General features: G+C 33.6%; 2 protein-coding genes across 2 annotated transcripts; one reads left to right on the forward strand and one right to left on the reverse strand.

The window, feature by feature from the left end:
* Positions 1-1,062: 1,062 nt before the first annotated feature.
* Positions 1,063-3,345, reverse strand: LOC105801770 (uncharacterized). Its single transcript, XM_012633052.2, has 5 exons — positions 2,975-3,345; positions 2,334-2,595; positions 2,044-2,240; positions 1,682-1,869; positions 1,063-1,585 (listed from the first exon to the last, which is right to left on the reverse strand). The coding sequence occupies exons 1-5, from the start codon at positions 3,076-3,078 to the stop codon at positions 1,299-1,301; spliced, it is 1,038 nt and encodes a 345-aa protein (XP_012488506.1). The 5' UTR covers positions 3,079-3,345; the 3' UTR covers positions 1,063-1,298.
* A 6,190-nt stretch (positions 3,346-9,535) lies between these two features.
* Positions 9,536-11,815, forward strand: LOC105801768 (protein HOTHEAD). The gene is made up of 5 exons (XM_012633041.2): positions 9,536-9,657; positions 9,762-10,403; positions 10,477-10,874; positions 10,949-11,490; positions 11,569-11,815. Exons 1-5 carry the CDS (start codon positions 9,576-9,578, stop codon positions 11,624-11,626), a joined length of 1,722 nt encoding a protein of 573 aa, XP_012488495.1. The 5' UTR covers positions 9,536-9,575; the 3' UTR covers positions 11,627-11,815.
* Positions 11,816-13,715: the final 1,900 nt, after the last annotated feature.

Consider the following 13,715-nt stretch of genomic DNA (forward strand, 5'->3'; position numbering starts at 1 on the left):
TTTATGGTCCTTTTTCAAATTTATAAATAGGAAGATAATGTGTTTTAATGCACCTAATCCCACATCTTCTTACACTAGCAACAATGTCTATACCAGTCGAATTAAGATTCAATTGGCATGAAAAAATTCATTTTTAAGCTCAAAGGAAAATGTCTAACCATCAATCCAAAGGCCATTATAAGATTTCGCATAAATCAATTGATAATTAAGCAACTACAGCATTAATTAAAGCTAATATTGCTGTAAATAGCATCAGGTTTAGCCAACTTTAGCTTACCACACTACTTGCTTAGCCCAACCATTGTAAGTGGGCTTCCAACTACTTCTGGGCTTTATCTCTTATTGTTGCTTCTCTAGGGATTTAAGTTGCTGGAGTATTCAATTTTTTTTTAAATCGATTAACAAACAATTCGATGATCAATACGATACATCAATACCCATAATTAGTAGAGCAATTCTTAGATCTAAATTGATAACACGGTCCATGCGGAAGATTGAAGAATAAAATATTTGGATTTTAAATTGTAGATTTACGATATTTAAAGCCATTTCAAGAAAAAATTAAACTATAGAAGAGAAAAGAAAAGAAAAATCTTTTAATTGATGCAGAAAACCATATATAAATAATTTTAACAACCCAATAATTTGAATGAAAACTGTTGAATAGTATGGTGGCTAATTTGTAATTTAAAAAAAGTAAAAGATAAAGACATAAACATACTAATAATTTAGTGCCATTGGGTATAATTTACCTTAACTAGTTCTTTTAAGTAATAGGAACTGTAATTACACAATTATATAAGTAAAAAATTAAAAAGGGCTTGAAATTCGTTGTTGCTATTTATTTGCATGTAAAAACTGCAATATTCAAACTATACTTAGATTACCCATAATTATAAAAAATTAGACTAAATGAGTTTTCAAACTAGTCTCAGGAAAATTGAACATCGAAATCCCAAAACAAAATAAAATCAATTTGAAAATGATATGAATATGCTTTAAACATGCCTTCGTTGCTACATAAAGCTGACTAAAACAAGCAATGCAAGTAAAACATGCTACTTTAAAGCTACAAAACACAAAAATTTACATTGAAATTGTGTTATCTTCGTGAATACACGGATCTTCACCAAAAAAAAAGACAGTCTAAAAAATTGGACTTACAGATTCTACAGAAACGCGTAAAAAGAAAAGATGTGGAGAGCCCCCATCGATGGCTTCATCACTGGTGAGTTCGGTTACTCGATAGGGTTTCACTGTTTTGGGGTTAGTGCACGCGTTTCTGACAGATAATAAAGTCATTTCGTTTTCTTGAGGAGTGTTGAGGTCCTGAACACGGCATCGTCCCTGACAAAGCTCCAGGAAATGTATGCGAGAGGGATATTGGCTGCATGCCAGAGAGCATGAGCATCGATAAAGCCTTTATAAGGTGGGAAATCGTATATTTCCAATAGCAATGCGATGGTTCCCCCTACATTGAACAACCAGACCTTCCACCGTGAAGGATGGCTCGTTATACCGGCCCAAACTCCCCAAATGAGGAGGTTGGCTACACCCATGGCCATACAGACTTTCGTATTTAGACCTGCAAATAAATCCGGGTTTGTTATAAAGGATACCAAAACGAACCGATAAGAGAATAACTCAGGATAAGAGATCAGTGATTCATAAACTGAATTACCATAATCAAGCTTGTAGAAGTTCAGATACAAGATATGTGTCATCACAAACGCAATCAACGGAGCAGCAACCATGACTCTCGAAGCTTCGTCTCTCACATCAAAGGTTCGTAGGATTGTTAGAATAAAACTGAATCCAACTAGTGCAACGGCAGATGAATAATCCAGCTTCTCTGTCAACTCGACATCTCTACAGGTGAATTAAGTTAGAGAACATTGCACAAGAGTTACACTATACAAGCTATGGTGAACACATGATCAAACACCTTATCACTCGAATTAATTCCTAAAGGCATTGAAAAAAAGGACTAGTCATTGTCAAAATTCTCTAAATCGTGACATTAGTACAAAGAGGACTACTTACCGAGTGTGACAAACGGCACTCCAAAACCAGAAATTCATTGCAAGGATGGCATAGATGTGAAACAAGCCAGTGTATTCATAATAAGTCTTTTTATCAGGCCTTAAAGGCAACTTATAATTCAAAAGGATAAGAAACGAGAGCCAACCATGAAACTGAATCGCGAGGCTTATCGCAGAGAATGCTACAGCTGCCGGTTCCTGAAAAAAATCACCCAAATTAAACCGTCACTAACAAGAACAACAATGTAAAAAAACCAACACAACAACAAGACACATTTCGCCTGTGTTAACCTGGATCGCGTAGACACGTTGGAAAGGCCATTTTCCGTGATATTTGATCGGTTTCCCACCGAGTTTCCATCTCTGTTCCTCTCTAGCAATCATACAATGGTACCGACAATCGGACCGACAATCCCATTGTTTCCATTTCTGATAAAGGGGTTCTTGCAAATACCATGGTCCATCAATTGGTTTCCCATCGGAAGAGAATTTACAGTGTTGAAAACACATTTCCCCTACACACCCACTTTTTTCACAGTCTTCTAAACAAGTCCTGAACATACCACGTAAGAATAATTGTCAAAAACCTAACGAGAATAACAGTTAAATTGCCGGGAAAGGACATTAAGGTCATCAAATTAAATCCAAATAGACAATATTGTAAATATAGCAAATTCAAACACCATAAAAATCTGTAATTATTGCTTGTTTTGTAAGAATATTCTTATTTGTATACCACCGATTATAAACAAAATTTTCTCAAAAATAATCAACCAACATAACTTTTTCATGAAATTAAACAAAAAGGGCATCTATTTCTATCAAGAAATTATCACATATTCAAAAGCTAAAGACCCAAGCTTCATTTTTTTTTGTTGAATCCTGCGAATAGAACCAAAAAAAAAAAAAGAATGGAAATTGAGTCAACTTACTTGTAAATCGGATCAGCATCACCTTCACTAGCTTCAAGTGAAGGAACAAGAAAGGAAAGAGCAAAAAGAAACATAATCAAATGGCTTCGAGCTATTTGATTCATGGCCAAAAAGAAAGGGGAAAAAAAGTCAACAGATAAAAAAATGTCTTGAATTATTAGTTTTTCTACAGAATAAAGGATAGGTGATTGAGGTTCCAGAGATGACGCGATGGATTCTGCCCCATGGAATAGAATAGAAAGAGAAGGGGAGAGTGAGTTCGATATGCAGAACCGAGTTGAGCTGGTTTTAAAAACGAAATCAGTGGAGAAAAGAGGAGAAGAAGGAAAGGTGTGAGAGTCAATGTTGGGGAGAAAAAAGGAGGAGAATAGTTATTTTTATTTTATTATTATCATAATTATTATTTTATTGTTTTTATGGAATCGTGACCGTGAGACCAGAATCTCGTGAAAGTGCTGAGCTCATAATCTTGACACGTAGGTATACAATGTTGTCTTGTTTTTCCTAAAACCACATTCGATTTCATCCGTATTGACGATTATGCCACTGGTCATTGACCATTTTATACGGTGTCGTTCCTTCAGAGGCGTTTTTTCTTTTAAGGACAAGTTTGGTTTTCGTCCCTTTAATTTTTATAGATTTGATCTTATAATTGCATGATAAATAGTTAATATTATTAATTACTCTCATTAAAAGAATCTAAGCATGATAAATTGAAAACAGGGTGAAATTAGAAATTTTTTATGGAACGGGTCGAAATTGAATTATAAAATTTGAGAGTCAAAAAGCAAATTTATTATTATATTAACTTATAACTTTATAGTTTTTAAAAGCACTAAATTAAATGTTTTAACATTTTTTAGAGATTAAAATATAATTTTATTATATATTAGTATGTAAATTTACAATTTTCAAAAATGCCAAAGCATAATTTTCTTACTTTTAAGTGGGCTAGGACCCTTCTTCCTCGTTGCTACCGTCCCTCATTGAAAAATGATGTTTCTAAAAAAAAAATCGATAAAAGTGCTATGGAGGCACATATACCAGAGTTCGGATTACATTTTACTTTCTTTATTCAAAATATGAATAAATTAGTCATTATATATTAGATTAAAAAGTAAATTAATTTTTTATTAAAATTTTCATCAATTTCTATTGTTAAAATCTAGTGTTAATGACAATAACCAGATAGTTACATGTGCATGCCACGTATATCTCATGCTAATGTACAAAGGCTAGTTTTTAAGGGTAAAAATACATAAAATTTTAATAGAATAACTATTTTAGTATTTGATCTAACATATAAGAATTAATCTACCTTTTTTTTAATAGAGAGGGTAAAATGTAATTCAACTACCAATACAAAAATCTCCGCGATATTTTTACTAAAAAATCACATCAATATAACTATTTAGACCTAAAAGTAAATTATAGGAATTAAATACAAAAATTAAAGTATAGAAGAAGGATTAAAGCCAGAATTTAACAAGTTTAAAAACAGTTACTTCGACGTAAAGACACGTGCTACGACCAACCTTGTCTCCGTCTCTGTAACCGTGCCTCTCCTTAGCCAGCTCAATCCCACGCGCGAAAAACTCAAAATTCCCCTCTATACCAATCACATCATTTCCAGCCAACTTCTCTCCCTGCCTGGGCAAGATTGAAGATTATCTTTCGCCGTCCAATCGTGAGTGAGTCCTGCTCGAGGATCTACGAGTCAGAAACGGATACCGAGGAAAAGCTGAGTCGCCAAACTTTGATAACTCGATGGCAGTCTTTTTGTTCCTCTTGTAGTCTATCAATAAATGCTCATATTCTCTATAAGTGATTTCTCTTGATCTTAAATTGAGCTTACAGGCAGCAGGCCAGATCCGTTATGGAAGTTGCTTAGCCGATTATGATCATTATTATTTTGGAGGTCAGATTTTAGAAGAGTTTTGCATCGAAAGGTTTAAAATAGTTTATGATTATATTAAATCTTATTTTCTTTAGATTTGACATTTGAAACATTTGTTGCAATCCGAATCTGCATGTTCGTGAAATTTTCGATCTGTCTATCCAGTTTAACTGGATATATGCTGGTGGAATTTGATTTCCTAAAACTGCAAAATCAGAAAATGGCAATAACCTTTTTTTAAAAAAAAAAGAAAAGGTGTGAACACATGCTTTGGTGACTCAAATGATAACTTTGGTTGTTCATAGATAAGATCCTTTGGTTGGGAAAAGAGTCAAATATTAATGGAGCATGGTAAGATTTTAGGCATGATCTCTTTTATGCACTTAGGGAAGTTTTTATCGTCTGTTGAAAGTTGTTTGGTAGAGCTAAGGTTAGTTTTGAAGGGTTTTTGTAGGTTGTTGCTTATCAGAAACACATTCAAATCCACAAATGAACCTTTAACCTTGGACAAGGTTGCTGTCTAGATTTCTTTACTGGCATCCCTTTTCCATTCTCTTGTTTGCACCTTTTGCCATAATGCTCATGTCATACATTTGGAAACCTTAAACCAACTTTGGCTGCTTTTGAGAACTGACTTTGTCGTTAGTAGTTTGCAATGTTGAGTAATTCTACATTGCTAAGAAATGTGCAAGTCTAAAGGTTTATATATGATATTCTTTTAAGCTAGGTTAATTGAGTCTCCATGACTAGCTCATTTAGAGCGAGCTACTTATTCAAAGATAGCTTAGTTGTTTTGCCATTCTCTACCCTGTGAGCGAAGGTTAGCTTGGCCGGATGATGCTCTGCTCTTGAAGGTATATCCAATGCTTTATCTTCATCTTCTCTTTAGGCTTTACTTTAAGCTACATCCCTTACACGATAAAAGTTGGTTTTCAGTTTTTAAAGTAAGATGTGGAAGTTTAGTAAGTATCAAACATAAGATTAGGCTTTCTTTTTACAATAAATAGGTAAAAGTCGTTTTCAATTTCGAAATTCAGCAAATTAGCCCCTTTCGAAAAAATTGGATCAAGTTAATCTCTGTTAACTTTGAAAGTGAGCAACTGAGGACAATTAATCATAGAGTTAATGTCATTTGTCAATTTTACATGATTTTGATTGGTATTATTTAGCCTTTAATGTTTACATATTTTGTTATTTTGGCCTTAATTCTAAAAATTTTTAACAAATTTAGTCTCAACATTTACACAAATTTTGTGGATTAATTTGTTAAATTAGGACCTAATTAATAGAATGTGTGAACTTTGAAGAGTAAATTTATTATTATACCAATTAAAATAATGTACAATTGATGAAAAACATTAATATTATCATTATGATTAATTGTTCTTAGTTGTTCACTTTTAAAATTGACATTGACAGAGGTTAAATTAGAGGTGATCATGGGCCGGGTGGCCTGGCCGGCCCGACGGCCTGCTTGAAATATGGGAGGACTCGGGTAAAATTATAGGCCCGAAATATGGGTTTAGGCAAAAAAAGAGGTCCGTTGGGCATCACTTTTTTAGTCCCGGGCTCGGCCCGGCCTGGCCCGAATATATAATATATATATTTTTATTTTTTTTAATTTTAAAATATTTTTAAAATACTTTTTTTATTTTTAAAATAAATTTTTGGTGTTTATTAAAAAAATGGGCCCGGCCGGGCCAGACTTGGGCTTAAGATTTTTTTCCCGGGCCGGGCATAGACAAAATTTTAGGCCCATATTTCGAGCCAGGCCGGGTCCGAGCCTAGGATGAGGGCCGAAATTTTTTAGGCCTAGCCCGGCCCATGATCATCTCTAGGTTAAATTACTTTTAATTTTTTGAAAGAGATCAATTTGTTGAATTTCGAAATTGAAAGGGATTGAAAAAGTTTTTTACCATAGTATTATTTGTCCACTGTGAATGGCAATAATGATCAAATGTACAAAACCAACTTGTAGTGGTAATTCTACACGTGATGGAGGTTTTTTAATTACAATGGCGGTGTAAGAATAATCATCTTGGAACAATGATCAAAGATACAAAATCAACTAAAGTGCTTAATTGTCCTGCACAGGTGTACATATTTCTTATCCTTGAGGCCTCCTGATATGGCAATTCTTAATGGGCTTAAATTTAACCCTAGCATGCAGAACTATGGCTGTTCTTCTAATCAGTTCAAGTGGGGCAGGCAAAAGCCCAATAGTAGACGATGGGTGAAGGCATTGTACTGCCTGCACGGGTTAGAAAGCAAACAATTACAGTGAAATAGTGTCCCAAACATGCTTTGAATGGTAAGAATAAATAGCATTCTGACTTTTGTTCCAAGTTTACCCTAATCAAGATAGACAGTAATTTCCAGGCTTCCTCCTATGCTTTATATATATACAAACTATACATGTGTTTGAAATTATGAATTGCTGGCTAGGTAGTTGGTAGCTAAAAGGCTGTTATTTGAAGTTTCCATAGATACCATTAATTACTTTTAGTAGTGGCTTTCATGTTATTGCAACCTTGATTTTGCATGAGTTTGGACCATTCTTTTTTTGTGGAACTTCAATTGATGAGGCTTTAATATCCGCCACTTTTTATGGTTTTTTTTTTATATAAGTCTTGCTATTAATTATAATCTTCGTATCAAACCCTTGAATCAGAAGATAATATATGTTTAAGTGTGTTTCAAAACGCTTCCTTCTGATGAGTAAAACTCAATCACCTCTTTTTTTTTTTGAAGTCATTGGAAAAATATTTGATTCGCGAGTTTTTTTTCGGGTTAAATATTTTTTGGGACCTTAACCCTTTTTGTTTCAAGTTAGGTCTTGAATTTGACAGTTGTTCTTATATTTAGGGTCGAATTTTTTTAATCCAATTTAGGTTCTAAACTTGACAATTGTTTTCATATTGGAGGCTTGAACTTTGTTTTGTCAAAGTTAGCCCTTGATATTTCTTTTAAAATCTTAAAAGTTCAAGCCTCAATTTACATGTAATTGTCAAGTTCATGGATTAACTTTGCCTAGTTCAAGCTTTAATATGAAATCAATTGAATAAAAAAATATACACCCCAAATAATTTTGTTTTGTATGAAGCAAATTATAACCAATATAAGTTTAGAAGTAAATTCTCTAGTAAACAATAAACCATTACATTTAAAAATATTAGAAAATTGAAGGGGTTTTGACTTTGTTATAGGGAGATTTTAAACTTCCCAAAGTTTGCATCTTTCAAATTCTTTTTAAGATGATTAAGTTTAGCATAACATTTTAATTATTAATGTGTTTTAGAGAAAGAAAAAATAGTTTCAGTTGATAAATTTAACTTGAGAGTTTTGATTGATTTATTTAAGTTGGAATCTAAATTTTTTGACTTTCATTAATACTTATTTACTTTTATTTCTTTTCCTCTTATGATGCAAGAAACTTCCAAAAGCTTGAGCAGATTGTTTAGAGTTATAGATATAAACATAAACATACAAAATACTTAAAATGTTATGTGTGATTGTTATGAATTTTCAAATTTCACTTAACCCAAAAATAATAAAAAGAATAAAAATATTTCATTTATAATTCGCCAAGTCACTGGTTTTTATTTAAAAATATTAAAATATTAAATAAAAAATTTTAAAATTTTAATCAATTCAATAAATCTCTATTAATTTTCTTTTATCTAAATAATTTAAACTTCTTTTTTAAAAAATTGATACCCAATCCATTTCAAACGTCATTCCTTAAATACTCAAAGTGGTTATCAGTCACAAAGTGGTCCCGTTTGACCTACGTACCTGTTCAAAAAGCAAAACAAAGTCGGGTAATGGTATGAAACAAAGTGTTTTCCTTTTGGATTAATTGCACTAAAACCCCTCAAATTGTGATGCTAATTTTAAATTGATTTCTAAAATTAAAACATCCTAAATAAGTTTTGAAAATATTATTGTCATATCAATTGGGTCATTCTATTACCTTAACTAATAGTTTAGACATTAAATGTGAAATATATTTAAGACATATGGATTACATTGTAAACATGTGTACGAATTGCATGGAGAGCAAGGAAATTTAATTACTTACAAGGTAGGCACACTTGTTTATAGTTTGATCTACGTGTTTTAAACATGTCTCATGTTAAATTCGAATCAGTATTCAACATCTAAATTGACAACTAAGCTGATAGAAAAGATTTAATTGACACAATATTGATCATTTAACAACTCAATTAGAATGTTTTGAAATTTAAGGACTAATTTAAAATATGAACAATAATTTAGGGATGTTCAGTTGAATTTAAAAAAAAAACCAACTTCTTTTCCATTTATAAGACTTTTGATTGTGTGTACCAGATACCAAATATATCAACAGATTCGATCATAGCCAAATTACTGTACTTTCCGTTTGTGAACACTAAAGGGTCAGCAAAAAGAAAAAAGTGAAAATTGATCAACACCCAAAATACATCTTCACCGGCAATTAAGGTTTTACAACAATAAATTCAGACCAGGTTGCTAGCATTTTAACAAGCTTGAATCTTTGGTTCTAAGGCAAGGAACAAAAAATACATTGTTGTTGAACTAGAAATCTTAAACATTGGGGCATTCTTTGTACCTAAAGAACGTTAGGGTCGTAGTAAGAGGAAATGACAGATTATTTAAAAGCAGAGTAGATTGATTGATGTTCCATCTTTTAGTGAACACAACATGGGTTTTGAATTTTGGATGTTTCTTTCACTTGTTTATGTCTCTCATTTTCATTTTCATGGCCTCTCTCTCGCAGAGAAAGGTATTCTATGCATACATACATATATATATATGTATATGATCTTATGAACGTAAAAGTTTGAATGTAATACGTGAACAATTGGGTTTGACTGTTTTTGGCTGCAGCTCCGTATTACAGCTTTGTTCATGAAGCAGCGATGGCGCCAGAAGTGTCGTTTTACGACTACATAATCATCGGTGGTGGGACCGCAGGTTGTCCCTTGGCAGCGACGTTGTCTGAAAGTGCGAACGTTTTAGTCTTGGAAAGAGGAGGGTCGCCTTACGAGAATCCTACCAAGCCGGACAAAGGGAATTTCTTCCCTAATTTATTAGACGTCTCCCCCAGTTCGTATGCTCAAGAGTTCACCTCCGAGGATGGTGTGTACAACGCCCGAGCGCGTGTTCTTGGTGGTGGATCGGTGATTAACGCAGGGTTTTACTCGCATGCTGAACCTGAGTTCTTGAAACAAGCCGGTTTGAATGAAGCTTTGGTTAATTATTCATACCAATGGGTTGAAAAGAAGATAGCTTTTGAACCACCTATGTTACAATGGCAATCTGCATTACGAGATGGGTTACTCGAAGCCGGAGTTTTGCCGAATAACGGGTTTACATTTGATCATATTTACGGGACTAAAATTGGTGGAACTATTTTTGATGGGGATGATCATAGACATACAGCAGCAGATTTACTAGAGTATGCTAATCCATACAGGATTAAGGTTTACTTGCATGCCACGGTAGAAAAGATTATATTTGAAACAAAAGGTAAATGGAACTTGTTTTTGTTTATGTCGTAGGAACCCCAACATATATATCTAATATGTTGTGTTTGATTCAGTTTTTTCAAGAACAAGAGCTCAAGGGGTTGTTTTCGAAGACGAATTGGGGAAGAAACATTGGGCGTTGTTGACAAAAGATTATAAAAGCGAGGTGATCTTATCGGCAGGTGCCCTTGGTAGCCCACAGTTGTTGATGTTAAGTGGCATAGGCCCTTCTCAGCAGCTTAAGAAATTTGGTATCAAAGTGGTGAAGGACCAACCCATGGTGGGTCAAGGACTGGTTGATAATCCGCTCAACGTTCTGTTGGTTCCGTCTCCGAGTCCTGTTGAGCTCTCACTCGTTTCGTTCGTTGGCATCACCCGGTTCGGCAGTTATATTGAAGCTTGTAGTGGGATAAGTTTCACTCCCTCTTGGTCTCGTAGTGTTGCTAAAGCCTTGGCTGCTATCTTAAACCAGGTTTGTTACTTTTAACTAAAAAAAGGCTTCTGTATATTTAGAGTTCAATTTTTAACTATGGTTGAAAAATGTAGACCGAGCAGAGTAGTACTAAGCTGTTTCAAGAAGGGATACTGAACCCCGAGTCACTCCTCGACACGAGGATACGAGGCGGAATTATTTTTGAGAAAGTGAAAGACCCGATTTCCTCAGGTTATCTTGAGCTTCGGAACATGAATCCTCGTGACAACCCTAAGGTGACCTTCAACTATTTCCAGGCACCAGAGGACTTGATGAAGTGCGTGCACGGTGTGAAAATCGCTATAGACGCTGTATATTCCAAATCGTTCTCGAATTTCCGTTATGAAATCTTGTCGGCTAAGGCTCTCCTAGAACTGATCGTTAACCTTCCCCTTAATCAAAGACCTAGGCACCTTACTTCGGCATTCTCCTTGGAAAAATTCTGCATGGACACCGTGATGACAATTTGGCACTATCACGGAGGCTGCCGCCTCGGCAAGGTTGTCGATCGCGACTACAAGGTCCTTGGTGTGGAGGCCTTAAGGATTGTTGATGGATCCACATTTACTTCCTCCCCTGGGACTAATCCTCAAGCTACTGTTATGATGCTTGGAAGGTAAGCAACATTAGCACATCAATGTGTGTGTGTGTATGTATGTATGATTGAAATTAACATGGGTTTCATGAGATGCAGATACATGGGATTGAAGATACTGCAAGAGAGATATTTCGGGAAGTATCGGAAGAAATAGTTGGATGCTTGGGAATGTGCAATGCAAAGCTGATTTTGGTTTTTTGATAGAAGGCAAGACATGGTCCTGCTTGATTTGTGCTATTTTGGCTGTCTGTTTTTATAGTTTTTGCTGCTTTGTAATTTCTGTTTATAACTTTGATTGATGTGATGCCCTTTATTAATGTTTGAATATATCGTGATTTATACATCTCTTATTATTATATTTACAGTCAACCTTCTAGATGGAAAATCAAATCAATAAGACAATTAATTTACGATTTTGAATAAATTATTAATGATTTTATTGAGGTTTTTTAAGGGTAAAGTGAGTCAAAGTTTGGGCTTCCTAGTCTTTCTTTTAACATGAATCTTGGGCCAACCGAATGTAGGTATTGATTAGACTGCACTAGAGGTGCTCATGGGCCGGGCGGCCCGGCCCGGCCCAACGGTCCGCCCGAAATATGGGAGGGTTTGGGTAAAATTATAGGCCCGAAATATGGGCTTGGGCAAAAAACGAGGCCCGTTTAGAAAACGGGCCGGGCCTCGGGTACCACTTTTTTGGCCCGGGCCCGGCCCGGCCCGATTAATAAATATATTTATTTTTTTAATTTTAAAATATTTTTTACATACTTTTTTAATTTTTTTTAAATTTTAAAATATTTTTAAAATACTTTTTTTAATTTTTTTTAATTTTAAAATATTTTTAAAATATTTTTTAATTTTTTTTAATTTTAAAATATTTTGAAAATATTTTTTTTACTTTTTTAAAATTTTTAAAATAAATATGGGCCGGGCCCGGGCTTATGATTTTTTCCCGGGCCGGGCTTGGGCAAAATCTTAGGCCCATATTTCGGGCCGGGCCCGGGCCTAGGACCCGGTCCAAAATTTTTTATGGGCCCGGCCCGGCCCATGAGCACCTCTAGACTGCACCAACTTCCTTTGTTTTCGTATATTTGTAATTCATATATGTTCTTTTACCTTAAAATCTACTATTTCAACTGATTCATTTTCCTATACTTTTATTCAACATATCAAAATATCTCCTTTAATGATAGGGATTATTTTTAAAATAAATTGGTAAAATAAGTATTTTTTATTAAAATTTACTAATTTGTTGCACTCATATGAGGTGTTATATAATTGACGAAAAATAAATAGGTTAAGTTGATAAATTATTGGACTAGAATTTTAAAATTGAAAAGTACACCAATAGTTATCCAACTATGAAAAAACTATAAAATGATCATACAACTTTTGACCCTTTTCAAGTAAAATACACCCGTAGTTATCCAACTATTACTATTCTTTTTTGGTAATTTACTTATAAAAATATATAAAATGATTATCTAACTTTTGACTTTTTTTCTGTCATCCTACTATTCAATTTTTTATTTGTTGGTCACCACCCATTAAATTACCGAGGAAAGACAATTTGGTAAATTTTAAAATTGATATAATAGTACTTTTAACCCTCAACATTTATAAATTGTATCAATTTAGTCTTGGTTCCAAAAATCTAACCCTTAACATTTACATATTGTGTAATTTAATTTTTTTTGTAATTTTACTTTTACTTGTGACATTAAAGGCTAAAAGAACAACAAAAGATGAAATTATTATATTAGATTTTCTAGTGTCTCCTTTTGGTATGGTCTCGGTCAAATTTAGTTGATAATTTCTTCTTCTTTTTTACTTTTTAGGTGAAAAGATCACAAAGAGAAGTAAAATTGAAAAAAAAAATACACAATTTATAAACGTTGAGGGTTAAATTTTTTAGAATCAAGACTAAATTGACCCAATGTATAATGTTGAGGGTTAAAATTACTATTATGTCTATTTTAAAAACTGTCACGTCATTTTCTCACAAGTCATTTAACAATTAGTGACCAAAAAAGAAATAAATTGAATAGTTGAATGACAAAAAAAAAAAACTTACCAAAGTTGCGGGGCTACAAGTATAGTTTACTCTTTCAATTTTTAAAATACAAAGACTAAACCTCAAATTCTATAAAAATTGAAGGACTAAAAACAGATTTTAACGTTCTTGAAATAAGAAAAAGTCACAATTCCCACACCCACTTTGTTTTTTCCTTTAATGCAATTCATAC

The sequence above is a fragment of the Gossypium raimondii genome, chromosome 11 (genome assembly GCF_025698545.1).
Source record: "Gossypium raimondii isolate GPD5lz chromosome 11, ASM2569854v1, whole genome shotgun sequence".
NCBI classification, from domain to species: Eukaryota; Viridiplantae; Streptophyta; class Magnoliopsida; order Malvales; family Malvaceae; genus Gossypium; species Gossypium raimondii.

What these genes read in the sequence shown, in the direction of transcription:
- LOC105801768 (XM_012633041.2), top strand. Translation starts at nt 9,576, where the DNA reads ATGGGTTTTGAATTTTGGATGTTTCTTTCACTTGTTTATGTCTCTCAT. An exon ending in GATTATATTTGAAACAAAAG is followed by an intron (nt 10,404 to 10,476) that starts GTAAATGGAACT and finishes TGTTTGATTCAG; the next exon opens with TTTTTTCAAGAACAAGAGCT. An exon ending in TGGCTGCTATCTTAAACCAG is followed by an intron (nt 10,875 to 10,948) that starts GTTTGTTACTTT and finishes TGAAAAATGTAG; the next exon opens with ACCGAGCAGAGTAGTACTAA.
- LOC105801770 (XM_012633052.2), bottom strand. Translation starts at nt 3,078, where the DNA reads ATGAATCAAATAGCTCGAAGCCATTTGATTATGTTTCTTTTTGCTCTT. An exon ending in AACGTGTCTACGCGATCCAG is followed by an intron (nt 2,241 to 2,333) that starts GTTAACACAGGC and finishes GATTTTTTTCAG; the next exon opens with GAACCGGCAGCTGTAGCATT. An exon ending in CTTCTACAAGCTTGATTATG is followed by an intron (nt 1,586 to 1,681) that starts GTAATTCAGTTT and finishes ATTTATTTGCAG; the next exon opens with GTCTAAATACGAAAGTCTGT.